Source organism: Oncorhynchus nerka, linkage group LG27 (assembly GCF_034236695.1).
Source record: "Oncorhynchus nerka isolate Pitt River linkage group LG27, Oner_Uvic_2.0, whole genome shotgun sequence".
NCBI classification, from domain to species: domain Eukaryota; kingdom Metazoa; phylum Chordata; class Actinopteri; order Salmoniformes; family Salmonidae; genus Oncorhynchus; species Oncorhynchus nerka.
In genome coordinates this window covers 81,061,933-81,088,784 of record NC_088422.1, presented here as the reverse complement: position 1 = coordinate 81,088,784, position 26,852 = coordinate 81,061,933, and the positions used below count along the sequence as shown (strand labels likewise).

Here is a 26,852-nt window from a genome sequence, read left to right as displayed (position 1 = left end):
GCTTTGTGTTTTTCTCTTTCTTACTGAACAAATATATAAACGCAACATGGAACAATTTCTAAGATTTTACTGAGTTACAGTTCATATAAGCAAATCAGTAAATTGAAATAAATTAGGCCTTAATCTATGTATTTCCCATGACTAGGAATACAGATATGTCATCCAGAACTGGGACATTTTCAGCTTCCAGGAATTGTGTACAGATCCTTGCGACATGGGTCCGTGTATTAACATGCTGAAACATGAGGTAATGGGGTGGATGAATGGCACGACAATGAGCCTCAGGATCTCATCACGGTATCTGCATTCAAATTGCCATCAATAAAGTGAAATGGTGTTCGTTGTCCGTAGCTTATGCCTGCCCATACCATAACCCTTCTGCCACCCATGGGACACTCTGTTCACAACGTTGACATCAGCATACAACATACCATCTGCCCGGTACAGTTGGAACCGGGATTCATCTGTGAAGAGCACATTTCTCCAGCATGCCAGTGGCCATCGATGGTGAGCATTTGCCCACTAAAGTTGGTTATGACGCCAAACTGCAGTCAGGTCAAGACCCTGGTGAGGACGAAAAGCACTCAGATGAGTTTCACTGAGACAGTTTATGCAGAAATTCTTCAGTTGTGCAAATCCAGTTTATCAGCGGTCTGGGTGGATGGTCTAAGATGATCCCGTAGGTGAAGTAGCTGGGGGTGGAGGTCCTGGGCTGGCTTGTTACACATGATCTGCGGTTGTGAGGCCTGTTGGACGTACTACCAAATTCTCTAAAATGACGTTGGTGGCTTATGGTACAGAAATTAACATTCCTGCAGTCAGCATGTCAATTGCACGCTCCCTCAAAATTGAGACATCAACACCATTGTGTCGTGGACATTTTAGCTGCCTTTTGTCCCCAGTACAAGGTGCACCTGTGTAAGGATCATGCTTCTTGATATGCCACACACCGGTCAGGTGGATGGATTATCTTGGCAAAGGAGAAATGCTCACTAACGAGGATGTAAACATATGTGCACATGGAAAATGTCTGATCTTTTATTTCAGCTCATGAAACATATATTTTTGTTCAGTGTTAATAAATTGGTTGTGTGGGAGGAATGATGGTGATGATCCTGAAGAGATCACCTTATCACTGATAGACAAATCACTTTATGCAGGGCCTCATTTCATTGGAGTCATCCAGACCTACACTGGCATATACATGTGGAATGGACTGGATCAGCCTACTAATAGGGATTACTAGAATACCTTTATGAACGCGTGTGTGCCATTAACGAGCTGAGTCATCTAATAGGGATTACTAGAATACCTTTATGAACGCGTGTGTGCCATTAACGAGCTGAGTCATCTAATAGGGATTACTAGAATACGTTTATGAACGCGTGTGTGCCATTAACGAGCTGAGTCATCTAATAGGGATTACTAGAATACCTTTATGAACGCGTGTGTGCCATTAACGAGCTGAGTCATCTAATAGGGATTACTAGAATACCTTTATGAACGCGTGTGTGCCATTAACGAGCTGAGTCATCTAATAGGGATTACTAGAATACCTTTATGAACGCTGTCATCTAATAGGGATTACTAGAATGCCATTAACGAGCTGAGTCATCTAATAGGGATTACTAGAATACCTTTATGAACGCGTGTGTGCCATTAACGAGCTGAGTCATCTAATAGGGATTACTAGAATACCTTTATGAACGCGTGTGTGCCATTAACGAGCTGAGTCATCTAATAGGGATTACTAGAATACCTTTATGAACGCGTGTGTGCCATTAACGAGCTGAGTCATCTAATAGGGATTACTAGAATACCTTTATGAACGCGTGTGCCATGTGTGCCATTAACGAGCTGAGTCATCTAATAGGGATTACTAGAATACCTTTATGAACGCGTGTCATCTAATAGTGCCATTAACGAGCTGAGTCATCTAATAGGGATTACTAGAATACCTTTATGAACGCGTGTGTGCCATTAACGAGCTGAGTCATCTAATAGGGATTACTAGAATACCTTTATGAACGCGTGTGTGCCATTAACGAGCTGAGTCATCTAATAGGGATTACTAGAATACCTTTATGAACGCGTGTGTGCCATTAACGAGCTGAGTCATCTAATAGGGATTACTAGAATACCTTTATGAACGCGTGTGTGCCATTAACGAGCTGAGTCATCTAATAGGGATTACTAGAATACGTTTATGAACGCGTGTGTGCCATTAACGAGCTGAGTCATCTAATAGGGATTACTAGAATACCTTTATGAACGCGTGTGTGCCATTAACGAGCTGAGTCATCTAATAGGGATTACTAGAATACCTTTATGATGAACGCTGAGTCATCTAATAGTGTGCCATTAACGAGCTGAGTCATCTAATAGGGATTACTAGAATACCTTTATGAACGCGTGTGTGCCATTAACGAGCTGAGTCATCTAATAGGGATTACTAGAATACCTTTATGAACGCGTGTGCCATTAACGAGCTGAGTCATCTAATAGGGATTACTAGAATACCTTTATGAACGTGTGTGTGCCATTAACGAGCTGAGTCATCTTTTGCACCACTAGTTGTCCAATTCAATCCAGTGTAAAAATATGTTTCATTGGCGCATTATGCCATATACTCGAAAAAGGTTTTCACAGCAAAACAAAGTTACTAGTTGTCAATAAGCACACCATCCACAATATCACAGACTACTGTTTATTGGCCTCATCTAAAATATCAGACTTCTTCAATAGAATTTAATTGATACAGTTCAGAACAAATTATGGCAATTTAAACACTGGGGCAATAAAGTTCCATGTATTTATTCAAACAGTTATATACACATACAGTAGTTAAATTCATACAAGTCAAGTCTCAAACTTGCTTAAAAAGAAACAAAATATTTTCCGTCTGCCACCAGAGGTCAGCCAAGCCACAGAGGGGCCTGCTATTGCACTCTGGGTAATATAGGCACAGCGAAGATGAGAACCCAGACACTAGTGTTCTCATCAGCCCAGTCACAGGAACAACTCATTCGCCATTTTTTTAGTAATATATATGTTTTATATATATATATTTATTTCTACCGTTCGTCGGTCCAAAAACAAGGGGTTTCTATAAAATATAGTCTGGAAGAAAACAGATGGCAGAGATCTACTCTCTATATTGCTTAAAGATCATGCAGACCAACCGCCAACTCTTTTCACATTTAAATAAATCTAAATTTTAGGAAGAGTTTTTTTGGATTAAACAAAGAATCAATATTGGTCATGCTCGTACACTACAGAACTAAATTAGACTTCAGCTACTTGAGCCTTAGCCTACTCGGATTGTAACAAAGACAACAAAGAGTGCTTGGACATATTATTCTAAATAGAATTGCATGCCATACAAATGCTTTCACAGCAGAAACAAACACTGTTACACAAGTAGCTGTCATTAAGCTCAGCATCCAGCATGTTACTGTGGCTCTCACTACTGTACATAGTGGCCTTGTCTTTCCTAGTTTTAGAAAAGGGAGTAGTGGAACGAGCGTCTGATTTCCCTTCTATCCAGTACAGTAGTAGTTTTAGTCAGTCTATATGGCTCTTATCTAATATTACACTGTACAGCCCAGCATTGGAAGGCACATCATTTACAACGAACATGCATACAGTACATACATAGTTTTTGCAGACATGCACACATACAGTAGTGTTTTCAGACTGACAAACCAGACACAGGGGAATAGGGATTTTGTTTGAAGGTATGAACAGCTTATATATAGTGGGTCTGTAGTGGTCATTTAGCTAAAACAAGGGGCGAAGTGGTTTCATGCTTTAGGTGAGTGGTACATTTCATTGGCATCGTCGGTGGATGTTATGGAAGTATTCACACAAGGCACTTTGTGCCAGACACACAGGAAGGAGGATGTGCATCAAATATAAATATGTGTACAACCTAGTTCTATGGGGAGAGGTGTGTGTCGGTCTGTGTATGAATGTTGAGAGGGAGCTTGAGAAGGAGGCTAAGAGGGAGATTCGGCAGATTGTTTGTGGGGAGGTGTGCGCATGTGTGTTTGTATCAGTAGTGGAGGGAGAGGCAGTGACAAGGGAGAAAAGCAATCAGCGGTTGCGGTCCTCGACTCCTCCCTCCATGGTAGCGGTCAGCTGGTCGAGGTCAGTCGCAGCACACCAGCAGACGGACGGGGAGACCAGACAGGGGGTGGTTGGCGCGCTCGGCCACGGCCCGCCTGGCTGACTCCTCGCTTGGGAAGGTGATCAGGGCCTCGCCGCTACGCTGGCCACTGAAGTTGTACAACAGGAGGACGGCGTCCGGCTGGAGCTGGAGGCAACAAACCACAGGAGATGGAGAGATGAAGAGAGTCGTGGAGAGAGAGAGACAGAGGGGATAGAAGCCACACCGCTCAGTCATTAGCACCATCCCAACACCAGGGGGCCACAACCCAGAAGAGTTGGAGAGTAGATCCTGCACTGATCAACCCAGTAAAGTTGGATGAGTCAGACGAGAAACCACCGGTCAATGCAATTCCTTCTAATGCATGCTTCCCTTTAGAATAGCTACAGTCCAAAAGCAATCCCCTGATCAGTCTGTGGGATCAGGATAGCAATGTGTTAATCAACTCAGAAAGAACACCACTAGGTTAGAACACTCAGGTCAAGGGCTAGATGAGAGATAGAGAGAGGAAAAGAGGAGAAACATAAAGAGTCACTCTGGAGCACACTGTTGATTTGACATTAGGCAGGTGGGACTGGCAGGCAGGCAGACGGGGGCCATGTGAGGTACAGGGTAGGCTGGTAACTTACCTTGGTCTCCCTACAGACAGAGCCACTCTTTGGGCTGAATCAGACTCCTGGTCTGTCCCTGACTCATCTGAACCATGCTGCTGTAGTCTTCAGGAGAGTACTACAGTGTAATGAGGTTCACAGTCAGACAGGTGCATTATACACGCACACCACATAAATACAATCACACTTAAATGTAGATACACCACAAGTCCAACAACCCACCTAAAAACTATTATTGGAACGAACATACAGACATACGTACATACAGTTGAAGTGGGAAGTTTACATACACCTCAGCCAAATACATTTAAACTCAGGTTTCACAACTCCTGACATTAAATCCTAGTAAAAATGCTCCGTCTTAGGTCAGTTAGGATCACTTTATTTTAAGAATGTGAAATGTCAGAATAATAGGAGAGAATAATTTATTTCAGCTTTTATTTCTTTCATCACATTCCCAGTGGGTCAGAAGTTTATATACACTCAATTAGTATTTGGTAGCATTGCCTTTAAATTGTTTAACTTGGGTGAAACGCTTCAGGTAGCCTTCCAAAAGCTTCCCACAATAAGTTGTGTGAATTTTGGCCCATTCCTCCTGACAGAGCTCGTGTAACTGAGTCAGGTTTATAGGCCTCCTTGCTCACACATGCTTTTTCAGTTCTGTCCACAAATGTTCTATGTGATTGAGGCAGGGCTTTGTGATGGCCACTCCAATACCTTGACTTTGTTGTCCTTAATCCATTTTGCCACAACTTTGGAAGTATCTTTGGGGTCATCGTCCATTTGGAAGACCCATTTGCAACCAAGCTTTAACTTCCTGACTGACGTCTTGAGATGTTGCTTCAATATATCCACCTAATTTTCCTACCTCATGATGCCATTTATTTTGTGAAGTACACCAGTCCCTCCTGCAGCAAAGCACCCCCACAACATGGTTCTGCCACCCTCGTGCTTCACGGTTGGGATGGTGTTCTTCAGCTTGCAAGCCACCCCCTTTTTCCTCCAAACATAATGATGGTCATTATGGCCAAACAGTTCTATTTTTGTTTCATCAGACCAGAGGACATTTCTCCAAAAAGTACGATCTTTGTCCCCATGTGCAGTTGCGAACCGTAGTCTGACTTTATGGCAGTTTTGGAGCAGTGGCTTCTTCCTTGCTGAGCGGCCTTTCAGGTTATGTCGATATAGGACTCGTTTTACTGTGGATATAGATACTTTGTACTCCAGCATCTTCACAAGGTCCTTTGCTGTTCTGCTATTGATTTGCACTTTTCACACCAAAGTACGTTCATCTCTAGGAGACAGAACGCATCTCCTTCCAGTGTGGTCCCATGGTGTTTATACTTGCGTACTATTGTTTGTACAGATGAACGTGGTACCTTCAGGCGTTTGGAAATTGCTCCCAAGGATGAACCAGACTTGTGGAGATCTACAATTTGTGTTGAGGTCTTGGCTGATTTATTTCGATTTTCCCATGATGTCAAGCAAAGAGGCACTGAGTTTGAAGGTAGGCCTTGAAATACATCCACAGGTACACCTCCAATTAGCCTATCAGAAGCTTCTAATGCCATGACATTTTCTATAATTTTCCAAGCTGTTTAAAGGCACAGTCAACTTGGGTGCATGTAAACTTCTGACCCACTGGAATTGTGATACAGTGAATTCTAAGTTAAATAATCTGTCTGTAAACAATGGTTGGAAAAATTACTTGTGTCATGCAAAGTAGATGTCCTAACCGACTTGCCAAAACTACAGTTTGTTAACAAGAAACTTGTGGAGTGGTTGAAAACAAGATTTAATGACTCCAACCTAAGTGTTTGCAAACTTCTGACTTCAACCGTACATGCATTCACTACAAGTGTAATGTAAGACACCAATCCACCACTCAGAACAGTTCCTCACCCAAACGGAGTGCTCAGTCAGACAGCACAACACGTTTCTAATTGATCCAGATAGCAGAAACCAGGGGACAACCGGTCAGGATGAGTTTACAGTGGTTAAGCTAAGAGTCAGGACTGAACTCAGCAACACTCTCTCTTTAGCATATACACACAGTGTGTAGGACTGTAAAGCCCTACAGTAACTGGTCAGGTGTTCTCACATGCTGGGAGCTTAGAGTTAGCCCCGAGGAAAACACACACACAAACATTAAAAACCAGCAGAAACTTTTCTAAACAAACCTTCAAGAGCACAAAGAGACCCAAAACACCTCAGTCCCATTCCTGCATCCTCAGGCTAGAACACCTAATACACTTGCCCAACCAGTCACAGTACTGTGAGAGTTCAGTTCATACCTCCTCTGTAGACTCACTCCGCCTACTCAGCCAGTCAGCCAATGAGGGAGAAGCAAGAGAAGGGGAGAGCACAAGTGCACACATCCCTTATTGAATATGCTGCAGTGCTGAACCATGGTTTGTGTTGCAGTAAAGCATTCTGGTTGCTAATATATGCGCACATAGACTGTTCAATTCTGAATGATGGGTTTGCCTACAGGCCTGTAGTTAAACATAAAGCTGGTTTTGTCATGAGGTGGGGGAATTATACAAATATGCTATTAATGAATACGGGTTTGGACAGTTTGTCCAGGTATTTATTAATTTGTGTGTATTGTTTTATATTACTGCACTGTTGTAGCTAGAAACATAAGCATTTCACTGCACCCGTGATAACATCTGCAAATTGTGGACGCGACCAATAACATTTGATGTAACACAAGCCATACAATGTACCGACAGTAGAGTCCTACACGGGTCAGTTCTGGAGCCGCACCCGCCCAAAACCAATTCAGAGCCCCATCTGACGAAATATTTTTCTCCTCAACCTGATCCACCTGCATAGAATTGCCTACAGCTGACAAAACCTTTACATTCAATATTTTTTAGATAATCAAATAGTTTAATTGAAACTTAAACAATTCCAAGAATCGAATATAGGCTGCAATAATACATTTATAGGCTATAGCCTACTCAAACTTTAACCAGCGCACCGGTTTAAACTTCATATGGCCTGCGTATGGTCCAAATGAACAAAAGCCTGAATTAACTGATATTAAACTGAATTGGCCCACCTTAAACAAATACCTGCTTGCAAGTTTTGCTGTCTGCATAGCCACTCCATCTACCGGGTTGTTGTCCTGGTCCACAATGACTCACGCAGCACCTGTTTCCACTATGGTGTATTTCATAACCTTTTTATTTCTCCGGTTAGGCCTACGTTAGCCTTTTTCACGTGAGCTAGGCTAGCCAGGGAAAGTACACTTGGCAACGTATTCCCGTGGGGGGATAAAACACAAGGTTCAGCACCACACAATGGACAGTTCCCTGATCCACTGCGTGCATGGCTGGTAGCCTACATGTCTGCCTCACCGCTCACAGAATGGAATTCGCAACACAATAAGATCCAGGGTTTGTAAAAAAATATCTTGATTTAAAATGCTTCCGACCAGCAAAATAATTATTCTGAACCGAGAGCCGACCCGTGGGTTGAAATAACTTTCATTGCACCAGCTAGCTGATTTGTTTTACAAGTCAACCGCAGGGAGCTGACCAGATGCAGGACTCTAACCAACAGCTCCTAAACTCTGTAAAACTAGCAGAACATCCTGCTTTGCTAGTCTGTCACACAGGCACAAACATATACCCACATCAGACAGAAGATGGATTTCTACAGGTAACATACCACAAGGCAATGTTTATATGAGCCCCTTTCAAACAGCCCCTTATTTCCAACTCATTTGCAGGTAAACTCCTTTTATACATGTCAGTGAGTAACTGGCAGGGATGTTGTTAAACCATGGGGGCTGTTTGCATTTCAAATTAGGGAGGTGATAAAACAATGGAAGTGTTCATGAATTTACCTGAATAAAAGCAGAGAACCAATCACACAGACCCAATACCTGTATTTTGGTTACAGCATCTGAACATGCAGGAATCATGACTAGGTCTTAGGTGGCTTTTAATTTGCCATGTTTTTTTACCCCCACAAAAAAGCTGCCATGATAAAATTGTGGGATCTTTGTATATGAAAGGGACAATACACAAAAAAAGAGTGGCGAAGAAAATCAACCAAGACACATTAAACTGCAATGGAGTTTGAGACAGGGGCTGGGGAGACTGGAACTAAGGAGACTGGGGTAGAGGGAGGGGGGACTATGGAGGGAAAAGGAGAGGTTAGTAGTGGGGGTCATATTAGAGGTTCTGACCTGGTATCCCTGGAAGAAGCTGAGGATGTCTTTGACCCCGGCGTTGTAGGGCAGACCCTGCATCCTAACTAGAGCGCCGTGCTGGGGCATCATGGGAGAGGCAACGTGGCCTTGGGCATGGGACTGCTGGGCCGCTAACGCTACTGACCCTGGAGGAGACGCAAAGTAGCTCATCGTGGAGGGAGAGACTGGGGGGCTAGAGCGAGAGAGAAACACATTTATTTTTCTTTCTTTGGAAGCAAGTGTACATTATTCAGAAGATGTTCCAGTGTCAAAATCAATACCAAACATGGCACTCTGAACTGCATACATACATGAAACACACATGACAAAAGAGGATGTACAGATCATATTGAAAAAACCCGAGAGGGAAATGGTTGTGTGGTTTGTACACTAACCTGGGGTAGTACACAGTGTAGTTCACACTAACCTGGGGTAGTACGCAGTGTAGTTCACACTAACCTGGGGTAGTACGCAGTGTAGTTCATGTTCATGTTCATGTTCATGTAGAGCTGTGCAGGGTGGTGCTGTGGTGGGTAGTAGGCCAGGGTGGGGGTGGGGTGGGGGCTGTGTGGGGGCTGGGGTGTTCTGGGGGTGGCCAGTAGGGGGGGCTGGTACAGAGCAGCCTCAGAGAGCATGGCAGGAGAAGGGAACGCAGCATAGGCTGGAGGAGCCAGACCTGGGGAGAGGACAGAGAGCGAAGTTCAGAATCTCAGATACAACCACACAGGAACATTGGATCCTTATCATAACCTCAATATTACTACACCATCATGCCTAAGCCTGCACATCAAACATCACGCTGAACCATCACACAGATCCCAGCGGCATACAACATCAATCAAATGTATTTATAAAGCCCTTTTTACAAAAGCAGTTGTCACCAAGTTCTTATACAGGAACCCAGCCTAAAACACCAAAGAGCAAGAAATGCAGAAGCATGGTCCCTAGGAAAAACTCTAGTTTTACATATGATTGATAAGACTATGTTAGTCACATAAAAGCCTCAAGGTAGTATTGTACTCAGTTGCTCCAGTTCTGTCCTTGATGTTACCCTAACCCTACAACATAAACACAGTGAGGGATGGAGGGAGGTTGTGTATTTACACACAAACAGGCTGTATGGGTCTGTTGCCACATTGACACAAAACACAGTCAGATGACCTTGTGGGCTGAGGGTGGGTTTGCAGGTACACTCCCCAAACCAATCTGGCAACTCAAGTGACCTTGTTGGGCTGAAGGCACCGAGTGACCTTGTGGGGATGACCGTTCCCAGGTACACTCTGCCACCAACCCGAGTGAGTGACTGTCATAACTCCAGGTCAAGCCAGTGAGATTACAGTAGTCAAACATGAGGTTGAATAAATGGAAAAAAAGTCAACAGCAAACAGAAAGTCATTTGAGCAACTGCTCTCAAAGTGTGGCCATCAGAATTCACAACAGCCAATAGCCACACCAAGAGTGTGCACTGCCTTCTAGTGATATGATAAGCAGGAATCTAATCTCTATAGCAACAGGGCACTAATAGAACAAAGTACACTGGGATAGATAGACACACCCACTTTAACCATGTGTATGCAAACAAACCCGTCAGAGTTTTAATGGGTGTGTTACAACTAATATGGAGTGCATAATTACTACAGCTAACCCTGCCTGTGTAATATCTTCCCTGAACAAACCATTAAAAAAGGCATAACCCCGACTGAAACATGTCCGTTTTAATAATAAACAAGCATTTCTGAAAGCTACTTGTCCTGTTGTCCTTGCTACATATTCTCCTGGTTACGTGATATGTTCTGAAACATCAATGGGACATGCAGTGATTCAGATGGTCTATTATGGACTTACAGGGTAGTTTGCAGGGTGGAGGGGACAGGCCGCTGCGGTTCAGTGTTCCTCCCATCAGGACGAAGCTCATCTCCTCAGTAGAACACTGGAACACCTCCACATAGCGGTCCTTCATCATCTTCTTGTGGCACTTCTGGGCCACCATGAACGCCCTGTCAGCTGACCTCATCTGAATGAAGGCGTCACCTGAGGGACGACCCTGGAGGAGGAGGTTAGAGATGAGTGATGCTCTGATGGAAGGGTTAGGGTGGGAACTTTGGTCACATCTCAATAGAGTAGAGATGCTTCCGAATCCTCGGCTTGTACCCATCACTTCATCTACACTAAGTATTTACTATAAGACGGGGGAAAGTACCATGGCGTGTGTGTAACAACCAGTACCTGTTGGTTGAGCACCATATGAACTCCATGTGGTTTAATATCAATAGTGTGTTCTCCCATGAACTCCAGTATATCCTCTATAGCAGCGGTGTAGGGTAGACCTCGCAAACGGACACAGTCCCGCGTGCTGCCAGTCGCCAGGTAGGGGGGCGTGGCCAAGACCGGCATGGGGACCATGGAAGAGGAGGGCAGCGTGGAGATCAGAGGGGTGGACATGTAACGGTTCAGGACCTAAGAGGGCAGAGGTCAAAAGGTCGGCACTGACTTCATTATATTGCTGTGTTTCTCTGTGGTGTTGAGTCATGTTGACTGTCATTTACAAGAGGCTTTGATCTAATAGTCAAACACTCTGGTGTCACGACACAAGCACCATCCTTCATCCAACTGACTCATGGGGACCGCATTCTATGCTGTGTCACGTATAGTTCTTCAACTTTAGTCATGTCTTACGCTATAAAGACAATAGCCATTGCACAACAAATTAAAATAAGAGAACTGGTTAAATATGGAGAAAGAGGTTCATCGCCAGTAGTTAAGGTCCATCGCCTGTTGGACCTTAACTGTCTTTAAAACGCTCTATGCATCTCTACCTCACAGTGACTGTCTACTATAATGTAACTGTTGCACCTTGGCTGCAGTACAAGGGTGCAACAGGTATGGCATTGATGCATCTCTGATAGTAGGTTAAGTAGTAAAGAAACCCCATTGAGTCCCTAGATGCCATACCTGTTGGACCTCTGCTGCAGTGCTTCTGAACAGCTCTACATTCTACTACACTGAACCTGTGTGAACAGCTCTACCTCAGTGACTGTCTACTACACCTATAAACAGTGATTAATGTGTTTTACCTGTTGGGCCTCTGCTGCAGTGCTTCTGAACAGCTCTACATTCTACTACACTGAACCTGTGTGAACAACTACCTCAGTGACTGTCTACTACACCTATAAACAGTGACTGATGCGTTTTACCTGTTGGGCCTCTGCTGCAGTGCTTCTGAACAGCTCTACATTCTACTACACCTATAAACAGTGACTGTGATGCGTTTTACCTGTTGGGCCTCTGCTGCAGTGCTTCTGAACAGCTCTACATTCTACTACACCTATAAACAGTGACTGATGCGTTTTACCTGTTGGGCCTCTGCTGCAGTGCTTCTGAACAGCTCTACATTCTACTACACCTATAAACAGTGACTGATGCGTTTTACCTGTTGGGCCTCTGCTGCAGTGCTTCTGAACAGCTCTACATTCTACTACACCTATAAACAGTGACTGATGCGTTTTACCTGTTGGGCCTCTGCTGCAGTGCTTCTGAACAGCTCTACATTCTACTACACCTATAAACAGTGACTGATGCGTTTTACCTGTTGGGCCTCTGCTGCAGTGCTTCTGAACAGCTCTACATTCTACTACACCTATAAACAGTGACTGATGCGTTTTACCTGTTGGGCCTCTGCTGCAGTGCTTCTGAACAGCTCTACATTCTACTACACCTATAAACAGTGACTGATGCGTTTTACCTGTTGGGCCTCTGCTGCAGTGCTTCTGAACAGCTCTACATTCTACTACACCTATAAACAGTGACTGTGATGCGTTTTACCTGTTGGGCCTCTGCTGCAGTGCTTCTGAACAGCTCTACATTCTACTACACCTATAAACAGTGACTGATGTGTTTTACCTGTTGGACCTCTGCTGCAGTGCTTCTGAACAGCTCTACATTCTACTACACTGAACCTGTGTGAACAACTCTACCTCATAGTGACTGTATACTACACCTATAAACAGTGACTGTGATGCGTTTTACCTGTTGGGCCTCTGCTGCAGTGCTTCTGAACAGCTCTACATTCTACTACACCTATAAACAGTGACTGATGTGTTTTACCTGTTGGACCTCTGCTGCAGTGCTTCTGAACAGCTCTACATTCTACTACACTGAACCTGTGTGAACAACTCTACCTCATAGTGACTGTATACTACACCTATAAACAGTGACTGATGCGTTTTACCTGTTGGGCCTCTGCTGCAGTGCTTCTGAACAGCTCTACATTCTACTACACCTATAAACAGTGACTGTGATGCGTTTTACCTGTTGGGCCTCTGCTGCAGTGCTTCTGAACAGCTCTACATTCTACTACACCTATAAACAGTGACTGTGATGCGTTTTACCTGTTGGGCCTCTGCTGCAGTGCTTCTGAACAGCTCTACATTCTACTACACCTATAAACAGTGACTGATGTGTTTTACCTGTTGGACCTCTGCTGCAGTGCTTCTGAACAGCTCTACATTCTACTACACTGAACCTGTGTGAACAACTCTACCTCATAGTGACTGTATACTACACCTATAAACAGTGATTGTGATGTGTTTTACCTGTTGGACCTCTGCTGCAGTGCTTCTGAACAGCTCAATGTATCTCTTGCCCAGGATCTGCTTGTGTTTCTTCAGGGCGTTCAGAGCGTACTCTTCACAGGAGAACAGGACGAAGGCGTCGCCTGTGGGCCGCCCGTCAGGGTACTTTACGAAGAGTAGGCCATCGCTGGCGTCCGTCACGGGGCTGTCGGCCCCCAGGAAGGTCAACACGTCCTGGGGAGAGGCGGTGAAGGGAAGACCCCTCATCCTGATGATCACCTGGTTCTCCTTGGACAGGAACTGGGCCACCTCATTGGATGTGCCTACAGTCACACAGAGGGAGAGGAAACAGAGTTCGCTATAAGTGAGAAGTAAGACCTTTAGCTAATTACTTGGTCCCTTTAACATGCAAATTATTGTTGCTTATTGTCACTAATAAATAATAAAACGCATTTCATCACTTTAAAATACAAGAGTAGATGTTAAAACAAGAGCAGTGAGTCAGAGTCTAGGGCAAACAGTATCTGCTGAAAGTCCAATGTCTTGACAGATATTATAGATCTCCAGTCGACTGGCTAGAGTCCACAGACAGACACTCGTCTCTCCCCCTGCTCTCTCTCCTGTATCAGCTCTGCTCTTTGTCTATTCACGCCCCCTTTGTATGGCCCTGAGCTGGGCCTTTCACTGGCCGCCGGGAGGATGAGGTGAGACACTGTCGGCCAGGGGTAAAGTTACCTTCCTCCAACTAGCCTCTGAGGGGTGAGGCTCACAAAGCACCTTTCATTCCCCCAGGATAAGCCAGAGAACCGGAGCGGTACAGGGCGGAGGAACAGGGAGAGTCCCTCTAGTAAATGGAAGGGGGAAAAAAGTGTGAAATCTGACCTCCAGCGATCTTGAGGAATTCCTCTCCTGTTGCTTTGTATACCTGTGAGGATGAGAGGAGACTTTTAGCAACTCCAAATGGCCTTTCATCTGACCAGTGCAACATGCATTGTGCTACAGTTGGAAAGCATGACACTTTTTTCCTCTGTAACAGTATTGGCTGCATAGCTGATGCTGTAACGGTATTGGATCCATTAGTAAAGCAACAGCATTAGTATGGCTGTGTTGGATGTAGGGACTGCTGTGTTGGATGTAGGGGCTGCTGTGTTGGATGTAGGGGCTGCTGTGTTGGATGTAGGGGCTGCTGTGTTGGATGTAGGGGCTGCTGTGTTGGATGTAGGGGCTGCTGTGTTATTGCTGTGTTATACGGATGCTGACCTCAATGTATCTGCTGCCCATGTGGTGTTTGTGTCTCTCCAGGGCCAGGTCTCTGTGCTCCTGGTTGATGAACCGAACCAGGGCTTCACCATTCCTCCTGCCCTGGGCATTCAGACAGAGAGCCACACCACCCCTGAAATACACAGGGAGAGGTTGGAGGAAAGGTCAGAACAATTTGACCCTCTATGGAGACGAAGCTGCACGTACAACTTCCTGTGGTTATTAGTCGCCAATTCTCAGTGGAACCATGGCTTAATCACGACACACAGTCATGTTTTGGTAACATACTTGGCGATGTTGAGGCCCTTGAAGAAGCGGGCGATGTCCTGGTCAGAGGATTGCCATGGCAACCCCCTGGCTCTGATCACTGTCTCACTGTCCACTGGCTCGGTCTTACTGCTGCAGGGGACAAACCAGGGGGGCACAGTCAACATGGGGAACGGTGTTTAACAGTTACACACTAAACTCAATGCTGTATGAGACAGAGAAAGTCATGTTCAGAAACTCTTGAAGACAATGTAAATGGACTTGAATAGTACTTCTATATTGTTAAAAACCAAAGTGTTTCAGTAAGTTGTCTTCTTCAGAGAGAGACATGGTAAAAATTGGGACTTTGCAGTTTAACAGTCTACTTCACACTACTCTAGCACGGCAACACACATGCCAGGGGTTGTCAGAGCAATGGGTATTGGACACCGTAGTGGGATTTGTGTGGTGCTATTGGATAGCCAGTTAAATACTTAATGGCAAAGTTGGAGTGGTTTAATGACACGCTTGTGGTTTCCCTTGTTGCTGTAATCAATGCTACGAGCCTGGCTCTAAACATGGGAGGGACGGTTGGTTAGGCTTCAACTACAGTAAACAGGTTTAGTATAGACGTGGCCACACAACCTGGTTGAGTGAGGTTACATTAAGTCGATGCACTGAAAATATACATACCATGCTCCCGATTCAAGCTTGTACTTCACAGCTTCAAAGCATGAGAATTTGTGGTCTGCAAGAGATTCAAACACTAATTTACAATATGGATCAAACTTCTATCCACATTTACAATCAAAAGGACCATACTGATCAAAAATAACTTCACATTAGGCTTGACACTGGATCCGCCAACAGAAGCCAATCAACTTCACTTATATTCAGACTGAACAATACAACAAATGTTGTTTTTAAGTGTTGCTCCATGATGCCAGGTTGTTTCATGCTCAACAGGTCTGGTCTGCCAGCCTGCAACTTCAGCAGCATTCCTGTTAGCCACCTAACGTAGAGAGATTGACAGGACTGTGGGGTGGCCAGGTGGGACTGGCACAGACAGAGAGCGGGGGGAAATGCAATAGCAAAAGAGGAGAGAGATGTATAGACTTACTGTATGGCTCAGCCAGGATGTGCAGGGAGAGCTGGACCATACACCTCACCTCCTTCAGCCCCATCACCTGCTCTGACAGGGGAAGTTCTGGGATGCACACATCTACACACATGTAAGGATGTTTTATCAGTCATTTATATAAGTACTAGGAACATCAAAAGTGTTGACTGAAATTACATTTCATCTGACTGACTTACATTCTAGCATAGAGTGCAGTGTTAGGTCCTGGACCTGTCCAGCATTGGGACAACATTTGTGAAACTCTTTCCTCACATCCACAAAGGAGTAGAAACACTCCGGAAGGACCAGGTTCTGAAACAGACACACAACAGGTAGGTCAGTCATTAGTCCATTCAACATTCACTGCATAGTAGTGTACTCTGTAGACAGACCTCATGAAAAGTAGGGATAATAGGAGTGATGCAATGAAGGAGGGAGCCAGGAATAGGTGGCATAAAGAGGGGATGAGATAAAGCAGGGAAAACAGATGACATGATGCCATCTACGGATGATTGTGTGGATAGCTAGCATTCCTGTGCAGATGATGACGTTACTGCTCAACACAAGCACAGGAGACATACTGTGACCCAGGAATTACAACTTACACACGTGGCTAAAAGGTCAAATGTAAAGAATATATACAAAAAAATACCAAAGTCTCATTATTTTGACTGAATTATTGCATTGTGCCTTCCTCACCTGAACAAAGTCCAAGAGACATATATATATCTATCAATATCATAAATATATATATATATACACACATACTACCTTTCAAAAGTTTGGGGTCACTTAGAAATGCTCTTGTTTTTGAAAGCACTTTTTTGTCCATTAAAATAACAAATTGATCAGAAATACAGTGTAGACATTGCTAACGTTGTAAATGACTATTGTAGCTGGAAATGGCTGTTTTTCAAACTAGACACTAATGTACTTGTCCTCTTGCCCAGTTGTGCACCAGGGACTCCCACTCTTTCTATTCTGGTTAGAGCCAATTTGTGCTATTCTGTGAAGGGAGTAGTACAAAGTGTTGTACGAGATCTTCAGTATATTCTTGTTCTGAGAAAGGAAGGCTATTCCATGCGAGAAATTGCCAAGAAACTGATGAGTTTCAGAAGAAAGTACTTTGTTTCTGGCCATTTGATCCTTTCATCGAACCCACAAATGCTGATGCTCCAGATACTCTACTAGTCTAAAGGCCCGTTTTATTGCTTCTTTAAAATTAGAAGTTTTCAGCTGTACTAACATAATTGCAAAAGGGTTTTCTAATGATCAATTAGCCTTTTAAAATTATAAACTTGGATTAGCAAACACATGCCATTGGAACACAGGAGTGATGGTTACTGATAATGGGCCTCTGTACACCTAAGAAGATATTCCATTTTTTTAATATATTTTTTAAATCAGCCATTTCCAGCTACAAGTCAAATTACTTGTAAAACTGTATTTGTGATCAATTTGATGTTATTTTAATTAGACAAAAAAAGGTGCTTTTCTTTCAAAAACAATGAAATTTAAGTGATCCCAAACTTTTGAACGGTAGTGTGCATGCAGATATATATATATCATTTGTTTTTGTATTAGTGGAAATTCCCCTAACTAGGTCAGTAAATAAGGGCAATTATATTTTCTATCAAAATGGCTACATTTCCCCTAAATGGTAGGTTAGAAAATCAAGGGCCACTCAATACCTTCTTGGAGGCCTCAGGGTGAAGGGCCTGTCGTATGATGAGGGGCCCGTCGACACACAGTGTGTAGGAGCTTCTGCCCAGAGCCTTCAACTCCGCTGAGACGGACTGCTGGAACTGTAGGGAGAGAATGAAGAAAGATACAAGAGGAGAGTTATTGTGAGAACATTCAATGAATCACACACACAAAACCAACAAAGTAAAGTCATTCTTTAGTTATCAGCCAAGTAGCTCCCTATGGTCTTTTAGAGATTCAGTGTAAACCACTTGTGACCAGCAGACAAACATGGGAGTGCCAATGTCACGTCTGAAAAACAACAGTAACACAGTACTGGTTAATTATGCTCTGCTGCAGCAAACTGCTAACTACAAAGGTTTTTATGCTTGGTTTGTTTTAGAATAATAGTGCTCAGGGAGTTCTCTTCCATAAGAATTAGCACAGTGTTTCTAACCTTTAACACTTTAAATAGGCCAAGTCTTTAGACCTACTGGTACGAACAAGTTCCCTGAACAGGTAGGTTTGTGTTTTCTGGGGGAAGAACAGGTAGGGATGCGTCCTGAGATTGACAGATGTGAATAGGTTTTTTAAGGTGTTTGCATAGCAAGGAAGCAGCCAACAGGGATTGTGGTGCTAATCAGCACCTGGAACAAGAAGGATTTCACTTAGCAGTTAGACCAACAGTCACAACCAGACATTAAAGGTGAAAACAATCAACCCCAGCCTGAGAAACCAGCCGCTGCGTCGCTTCCTATAAAACAATGTTCACCAATCCCTAGCCCCTATAAACACTTTCCAAGCCCCACAGCAGGGACTCTCAAATAAATAAGTCTGTGTTTAGTAATAATCATCACATTTAATGGGGCCCATTACCAGTGTTGTGTAAACTTTACTGGTGTCTTTTAAACAGTCAGACATAACATCTCACCATCACCTCAACCAACAAACTGACCTTTCCAATTTGCCAGTTAGTTCTGCCAATTGTATTTCTAGCTAGGCTGGCTTCCTTTGAGGATTTAGTTTTCATATCCTGTCTATTAGGGGAGAGTGGGGTATGTTGAGCCACCCTTGTTTCTAGGAAACCACACGTGTCATTAAACCACTCCATTTTATGGAGTCTGAAGGAAGAAACCACATGGAAAAAGTGGTAAGCAAGTTATGTCCAAAAAATATATATATTTTCAAATTAATCTATTGTGTTAACTTGGGGCTACTAGTTCCCATTTGGGACCCCCCAGAGCTGTAATGTGGCGCAGGGAACGCAAGAAATAATCCTAAAAATATTTAACCTCCACAGATTAGCAAGAAAAATGGCTCAAATGAAAGATAAACAAGTTGTTTATCTACCCAGCAAGTCAGATTTCTAAAATGTTTTACGGCGAAAACATAGCACATATTTATGTCCAACCACCACTGCAGACATACCTCATTAGCATAGCCAAGTAGGAAAAAATATGCAATCAACAAACGCAGGATTAAAAGAAAAATCATTTCACTAACCTTTTGAAATCTTCATCAGATGACAGTAATATAACATGTTACACAGTACATTCATTTTTTTTTCAATAATCTGCAATATATATCCATAAATCTCTGTTTACAATTATGCATCGTTCAAAAAATGCTACTGCAATGTCAGGAGAAATAAAATAGCTGACGTTATCTGCCGGAGCTAACAAGGAATACACATCATAAACTTTGACTAAATATGCATGTTTTACATATGTATAGCAAGATAAACTTCTTCTAAATGCAATCGCTGTGTTACATTTATTTTTAACGTTCCATTTTGCGTTCACTAGGCTATAATAGGGAGTCGGCGCTCCCATTTAGCATAATGACTCCTCTATCTTGGAGTCGACAGAAACCCAAAATTAACACATAAATATTCCCTTACCGTTGCTGTTCTTCCATCAGAAGACCTGGAAGGGTTAATACTCACCAAGTTAGCGTTCAGTTTTCAAGTCTGTGTCTTTCGGTTCTCAAACTAGCCACATTTCGGTCGAAATGTATGCAAATTTATAGTGGATGCGCACCAAAACGTCGAAAGTATACATTATATGTCGAGTAAACTTGTCAAACTATGTTTATAATTAAGCCTTAACATGTTATAAAGGTCTACAGCAATCGTGAGGGCGAACAGACACACACACGTTGTTCAATCCATCCTGAGGGAAAGAGAGAGAAACTTCACAGCGCGCATTGGGTAAACTTTTTTTTTGCGTGACCGAGACCTTTCGGCACGCTGAACGTCTCGTGAGCGCGCGATTCTCACAGTTACACGCCTCATCGAAAGCAGGCTTCGCGCTGAAGACGTAGAAACTGTTTCCATGGTTATAACTGCTTGGTAAGTGTGTATACGATGACGTCAAAGTGGTGGCAACTTTTTCCATTACAAGAGAGACTTTGGGAGAATGCATGCCCTGACACTTCTGCTTTACATAGAGACAAAATTTTAACGGTTTTAGAAGCTTTAGAGTGTTTCCTATTCGATAATATTTTTTATATGCATATATTAGCAACTTTTGACAAAAATGTATCATGTTTTATATGGGTACCGAATTCCTCCAGAAGGGGCAGTATTCAGGGCTAGCCCCAACAGGTTATGAAGAGGTTTCATTATGCATGTGTCTAAACCACAGTAGGTCATTTTACAATTGTTCTATACATCAGTTGGGGTCTCTAGAAGCTTCAATATGAGGTCCTAAACCTAGCACGGAAGCCTCTAACAAATTCGGTAGAGTGTGGTGTACCGCAAGACAGCTGGCTTAGGCCATTATTCTTTTCACAAATGATATTCCAGTGACCTTTAATAAAGCATGTGTGTCTATGTACACTGACGACGCAACAGTATATACGTCAGCTGCGACAGTAAAATAAATAACTGACACCCTTAACAGAGAGCTCCAGTCTATGGGCTCAAGTGTTTGTTAGGTGTTAAGCCTGTGTAAAAGACAATAAAGCTATTTTGATTGTGTTGAATTGTGTTTTGGAAAGAAAGATGGGCATGGTTTTTAAGAGGTAGCGGTAATAATTCATTCAGTACAAAAATGTGTAGGGGGTTTAACATACCCTGTTCCATGGCTCAATTTAAGTTGTGTTCTCAAAACGAATGTTTTTATGAATTCTGATAAACATTCTGAAATATATGTAGATATCTTTGTTAGAAAGAAAACTAGAGTTCCCTCGACAGACTGATACTGAAAGTAAGAAATGGTTCAATTTAACCCACATCAAATAGGCAACACCTCTCTCGAATACTCTTTCGTTTTCTAATAAACTATTCACCAATTTGTGGTTTGTTTAGCTACTACTTATCATGTCATCTGTCCAGAAGATCTAATGGTCGTTAGTGACTAATTGTCAGTCAGTGAGGCTAATTTCACATGGCCACAATACGACATCCAGCCTCCAGACAGTAAGAGTGTGTTGCTGCTGGTGCGTGTTAGAGCATTCTTCACACAGAGAGCCAGGAGATATATACACGATCTCTCAACAGCTGGCGACTCAACTGCCCGAGAGAGGAGCCATGGGTGCTGTTCAGTAGGGCACACCGTAGGAAAATGATTTGCAACGGAAAGCTTAAATCTGTATCCCTATTGGTCAAGTTCAAGTGGTACCTCCCAGTTTCAAAATGTCTTCGCCCTACTAACCATGACCCCCCCGCCTGGCTTTCACTAATCTATTTAACTATGCAAGTCAGTTAAGAACATTTTTTTTTTTACAATGGCGGCCTACCCCGGCCAAACCCGGACGACGCTGGGCCAATTATGAGCCGCCCTATGGGACTGCCAATCATGGCCTGGAATCGAACCAGGGACTGTAGTGACACCTCTAACACTGACATGGAGTGACATAGACCGCTTGCGCAACTCGAGAGTTCAACTTGAGGGAAATAATTATGTTAATGGGGGGGCTCTTATTTCAACTCACTTGCCGTTACCCACAAGCACCATCACACTGCACAAAACAACACTAGGCCCCCTATACCATCATATGCAGTGTATTGAGACTACAAAAAAATAGAATTTTGTTGAACCCTTCCTTGCATCTATTGTCTACAGTTATCTTGAACCTATCACACCCTAAAAGAGATGAGATGTTTGAGTCCTCGTGGTGACCGGGACCAGTATGCTGGGTTGTTGGACAGGTCTGTCTTGCCACGTGGAGCTGTGGGATCCCATGCCACTTCAGGGCCTGGTACGCTACATTTCACCATAGTGTGATAACATCTGGGTTAGGGAAGGACTGATACACACAGGAAGCTCATTAGCTAAGGTGGGCCGGTCAGATAGGCCCCTAAGACAACTGACTGGCTTTCTCTGAAAAGACTGGCTGCCAAGGATCCAGAGGTCAATGACTCATCATCTGGGAGCCATGACAGATGACACACACTGTATGTCATAGAGGTATCAACAGATACTGTAATGTATCTAGTAACATCTATGCTATAGAACCCAGTCATTTAAGTAGTCCCATAGATAATAGGACAAATATTAGTCAAGGAAAGTCTCGACTGACACAGTTGAGTATGTGACAAAGAGAGGAACAAAACAGCACAAACAGGTTGAGGCGCTGTGGAATTCAAAATTATTCCTGTTTCGGAGGGTAGAGCATCATTCTCAGAAGCCATCGGATATTAAACATTCTTCTGTCACCTCAGACACTGACATGCAAATATCTATCACATTTGTTTAGTTACCAAGAACCTTCTCCACACATACGTACAAGCAGGAACAGACCAGGATGTGAAGGTAGTTGTGTTCAACCTAATGCATGGTGGGTGAGGTGTGGTGTTTGTTAGCTCACGGCTGTTTTCACATCTATGCAGCCTCACCTTGCACAACCAGCAGCAGGATAAGGAATAGAAACAAATGGTTTCAAGGAACTAAGCGACACACCCTTTACTCTATCCTCTCTGCCAAACCAGCATACTATTAGAGCAAACATGTCCAACAGGACAGGCCTAACAAAGGAAACAGATATTGATAAATATGCCAACACTAGCAGCAAGGCTGTCAGAATAGGAAATGTCAACATGCAACAAATGAGAACGTGCATAGACGGTCACTGTAATATACCTGACCTGGCCAGCCAAACCATTCATTGATTACCATTGGTTTCATTTTCCCCCAATTGGAGGTTCTCTGCTGCACTGTGCCATGGGTGAGTATGATGTAGGATTTTACCCTTGAACCTGGCCACATCTGTGTTTGCCCTGTGGTATAAGCTATAGCTGGTGTGTTTGCATGGTGTTGAGGCTGGACCCAAGGAGAGAAGTAGAGGAAGGGTGGTGATGAGGCTCACGATAAGGGAGTAGAGAGTACCAGGCAGTACTCATGGCTAGGCCTATTACAGTCACACCACTGTCCCAAACTTTAGTCATTTTATGACTGGACTGTGGAGATGAGATGTTTACAATGCTGGCTCTGTATAGGATCCTCTGGCTTGTTCTCTACAAGGTACAATGCTGTTGGAGAGCAGGAAGGGAGAAGGCCGAGGGAGTGTTTTATTGCTGCTGGCACTATCTTTCATTATCTGCTTCTGCTGTGCACCTGCCCCAGTGCCTTCACAACCTGGAACAGGGTGAAGCTGCCCCACCTATGAGAGAGACTTAGCAGCACAGAGAGCTGAACACGCTTTGCTCCGGGGTCCCTGGAACACAGCATGTCAGAGCCTGTGTACTATCACTGCACTGATCCGAGGCTCTTCACACTCAATACTGGCCCTAATAAGCGAGGGCCTAAGACTGACTGGGGTTCAATGAGTCGAAATCCCAAATGTCTTCCAGACAAACCCATTGATCTGAGAACAGTTAGAGAAACTACAACAGGATTCTGACTTTTTATTTTTATAAATTCAATCTTAGGGAGAAAAACTTGTTGATATGTTGAATGGAAGGCAGGCTACAAGCCCACAAGGAACAGTAGGTATTTTAAGCCCCCCCCAAATGGAAAGGGTGCAGCCCAGTTCTAATCTCTATTGCCATTTTTCTCAGACTGAATCAATATTTCACCAAAGAAAACAAATCTGCGTCCTTGGCTTGGCTACTCTGGCCTTATGACATTGACAGGTCCACTGAGATATGGTCTCTGCTAGGTTAGTTAGCTATTCCTACCTACAACCCCAAAGGCAGTCTCTCCTATGACTCACATTAGCTGAATGTAGCTTTATCTCCATTCCGTCACTGACTGCCTGGCTTAAATCAATAGACAAATAAATCAACTAAACCCGACCAATGGCAAGAGAAAGTGACCTAGCAGACAGAGGTAAGCCAGTAAAATGGATTGTTCTGGTTAATCTTTAAAGGGTCCACAGACTCTCAAAACGAATGAATTGGGACGGCTTGCTGGTATCGAAACTCAAAATACAGATGACTTCAGCAACCAGAAATCAGCAGTGAGAGCATCTTGCGGTACGGATCTACTCTAAATCTATAGTGTGTCAACAGCAAGAGCACTGTCAAACTCAGGGGCTATATTGCAAAACATTGTTGTTGAGGAAGGACTGGTCACTTCAACAAACCTGCTTGTTGCATGGGAGAGGACCACAGCATTGAGTCAGACAGTGTCTCTAATCGTAACCCTAAATCACAAGGACAGTCTGGTAATATGGGGTTTTCAATTATTGAAATACTGCTGGGGACGGGGATGGGATTTGGTGTAACTACCTACCTACAGAGTGGATGGGATTTGGTGTAACTACCTACCTACAGAGTGGATGGGATTTGGTGTAACTACCTACCTACAGAGTGGATGGGATTTGGTGTAACTACCTACCTACAGAGTGGATGGGATTTGGTGTAACTACCTACCTACAGAGTGGATGGGATTTGGTGTAACTACCTACCTACAGAGTGCAATACAAATACTCTTAACACTGCAGGCAGACAGAGCGGTTGAGAAACACGTTTGGCAACATAAGCCCTTCTTTTGTCAAAACATACCAGGAGAGTTGGAACCTGAAAACACTTTTACATCCTGGTCATCATAAACAGGAACAGACTGCCTTATCGCACAACTACCTGGCCTGAGAAAACAGGTGCTGGGCTATGGCAAGGGGTCTCTGTCACTCCCACACTTTCTCTCTCTCCGTCCTCTACCTAGCAGGGGTATTTCTTTGCATTCCCAGGTAAACATTCAGTCTTTCAGATGTCAGCAGCTCGCATCAGTCTGGGACAAGACTAGACCTGCTTGCCTCCCCGTCCCTACCTCAACCCCACGGCAGTCACTGCTTAGCCAAGCAAGCCTACTCAAACCAGCAACTACACTGAGCCGGTCCCAAATGGCACCCTATTCTCATAGGGCTCTGGTCAAAAGTAGTGCACTATAGGGAATAGGATACCATTTTGGATGCACATTCTCACGGCCTGTCAAAGAGTTTAATAGGCCAAACAGCAGCCAATCCAAGTGGAATCATTTGTAAAGGTCAGATACCTTTCAGGGGTTTCCATTTGTTGAGAAAAATCAAACACACCTTGACATTTACCTAAAGCTTCATCATCAAGCTTGTCAGTCTTATCATGCATGGTTGTTTTTGCCAGTTGAAGTTCAGCCATTATCACATTAGAGATTAAATGCTTTGTTCAGCATCTTAAGCTTTTCTTTGAGTCAGTTTTAAAATATTATATCTGAGAATTCAGGAAAGCAAAGGACAAGACTCCAGATTTGAGTCCTAAAATGTTTTAGGGCCTGAACAGGATTTTTTATTTATTTATTTCACCTTTATTTAACCAGGTAGGCTAGTTGAGAACAAGTTCTCATTTGCAACTGCGACCTGGCCAAGATAAAGCATAGCAGTGTGAACAGACAACACAGAGTTACACATGGAGTAAACAATTAACAAGTCAATAACACAGTAGGAAAAAAAAAGGATGACATCTTCACCAGTAGCCTAATCAGTCTCACCTGTTGCAGAACTTTGTCCAGAGGTTCAACCTTGTAGAGTTCCTCCACAGACAGCCCAGTCTCCTCTTTACTCTGGTCTGTCAACTCCAAAGAGTCGGGCTTCACAAGACGTCTCTGAAGTTTCCCAACCTGTGAACGGAATCGGTGTTTCACCACGGCATGTGCCACCCATTTTAGTTATGAACTATAGAGTACAGGTAGGTGAAAACGCAACTAATTTCCCAAGTCAACACTAAACATGACAGGCCAATTTTATGAACTCAGACCATCAAACAAGCAGTTAATTAACAATGCACAGTTGCCAATGTCAAGGCGTTGACATATAACCAAAGGTATGCTATCTTTCATCCTATATTTAAAGCATTTCACTGAAGTTAAATCTGACAGGTGTAGGCTACACACCCACGAGCCTATCGGTTGGATAAATTGAGGCCCATGCGCACTTTTAAAACTGTGACCCACAAATAATTACAGAACGCGTACCTTTGTTGATTAATATGTCAGCTGTCAAGTTAAAACATGAATCCACTACTTAGACACAAAAACACTAAAAAGTCAAGAAGAAACCTTTACAACGGGTGAGAAAGTGCGTACCTTTTTCTCATGTAGATCCACAATTTGCCACACCAAGAGAATTATTTCCCTCTCATCCGAACCCAGTTTACCCCCATTTGCACCAGCTGTTGCCCCAAAGAACACCACCAGAGTATCACTGTGCGAAGCCATCAGGGACCACAAGGGTAAAAACTACAATTAAAAGCAAAGATGAAATAAAAATAACACGAGGATCCACCTTTTTCCAGTGATAAGAGAAGCAAACAAAAGGTCTGGAAATTCAATTGAAGTCAAGTAAACCAATAGGGGAAAAGAAAGATTACTTTCAAGAGGACACGAAAGATATTTCGACCAAAGACTCTACCTGATCAAGTACTTGAGCGTGTTCTATCCAGAGATACTGGTTTAACTGGTAAAGAAAATTGGAAAAAAATCCCTGTTTTCTTTTACGCAAACTCCATGACAAGCCCAGAAAAAAAATTCTGCCTCGCTATTTTTCTGAGTTACCTGTGTCTGATTCAGCG

General features: G+C 43.4%; 1 protein-coding gene across 4 annotated transcripts; it reads right to left on the bottom strand.

Annotated features, from left to right (window-relative positions):
- Window positions 1-2,693: 2,693 nt before the first annotated feature.
- On the bottom strand, window positions 2,694-26,852 carry LOC115120134 (epithelial splicing regulatory protein 2-like). Of its 4 annotated transcripts, none has more exons than XM_065012063.1 (17): window positions 26,693-26,851; window positions 26,368-26,520; window positions 25,774-25,902; window positions 17,872-17,985; window positions 16,378-16,492; window positions 16,181-16,282; window positions 15,754-15,808; window positions 15,103-15,213; window positions 14,815-14,947; window positions 14,437-14,479; window positions 13,576-13,877; window positions 11,210-11,440; window positions 10,829-11,027; window positions 9,443-9,659; window positions 8,981-9,176; window positions 4,798-4,897; window positions 4,228-4,315 (listed from the first exon to the last, which is right to left on the bottom strand). In XM_065012063.1, the coding sequence occupies exons 2-16, from the start codon at window positions 26,497-26,499 to the stop codon at window positions 4,808-4,810; spliced, it is 2,169 nt and encodes a 722-aa protein (XP_064868135.1). In that variant the 5' UTR covers window positions 26,500-26,520; window positions 26,693-26,851; the 3' UTR covers window positions 4,228-4,315; window positions 4,798-4,807. The 4 variants fall into 4 exon arrangements, with proteins under 4 accessions (XP_064868133.1, XP_064868134.1, XP_064868135.1 ...); XM_065012065.1 differs by lacking the exon at window positions 4,228-4,315 and adding an exon at window positions 7,074-7,095 and having other exon boundaries at window positions 4,835-4,897; window positions 26,693-26,852; XM_065012061.1 differs by lacking the exon at window positions 4,798-4,897 and having other exon boundaries at window positions 2,694-4,315; window positions 26,693-26,852.

Coding starts and splice junctions, on each gene's coding strand:
- LOC115120134 (XM_065012061.1), bottom strand. CDS start 26,499: ATGGCTTCGCACAGTGATACTCTGGTGGTGTTCTTTGGGGCAACAGCT. Junction 16,493..17,871: donor ACCCTGAGGCCTCCAAGAAG/GTATTGAGTGGC, acceptor TGTCTGTTTCAG/AACCTGGTCCTTCCGGAGTG. Junction 15,809..16,180: donor CATCCTGGCTGAGCCATACA/GTAAGTCTATAC, acceptor AATCTCTTGCAG/ACCACAAATTCTCATGCTTT.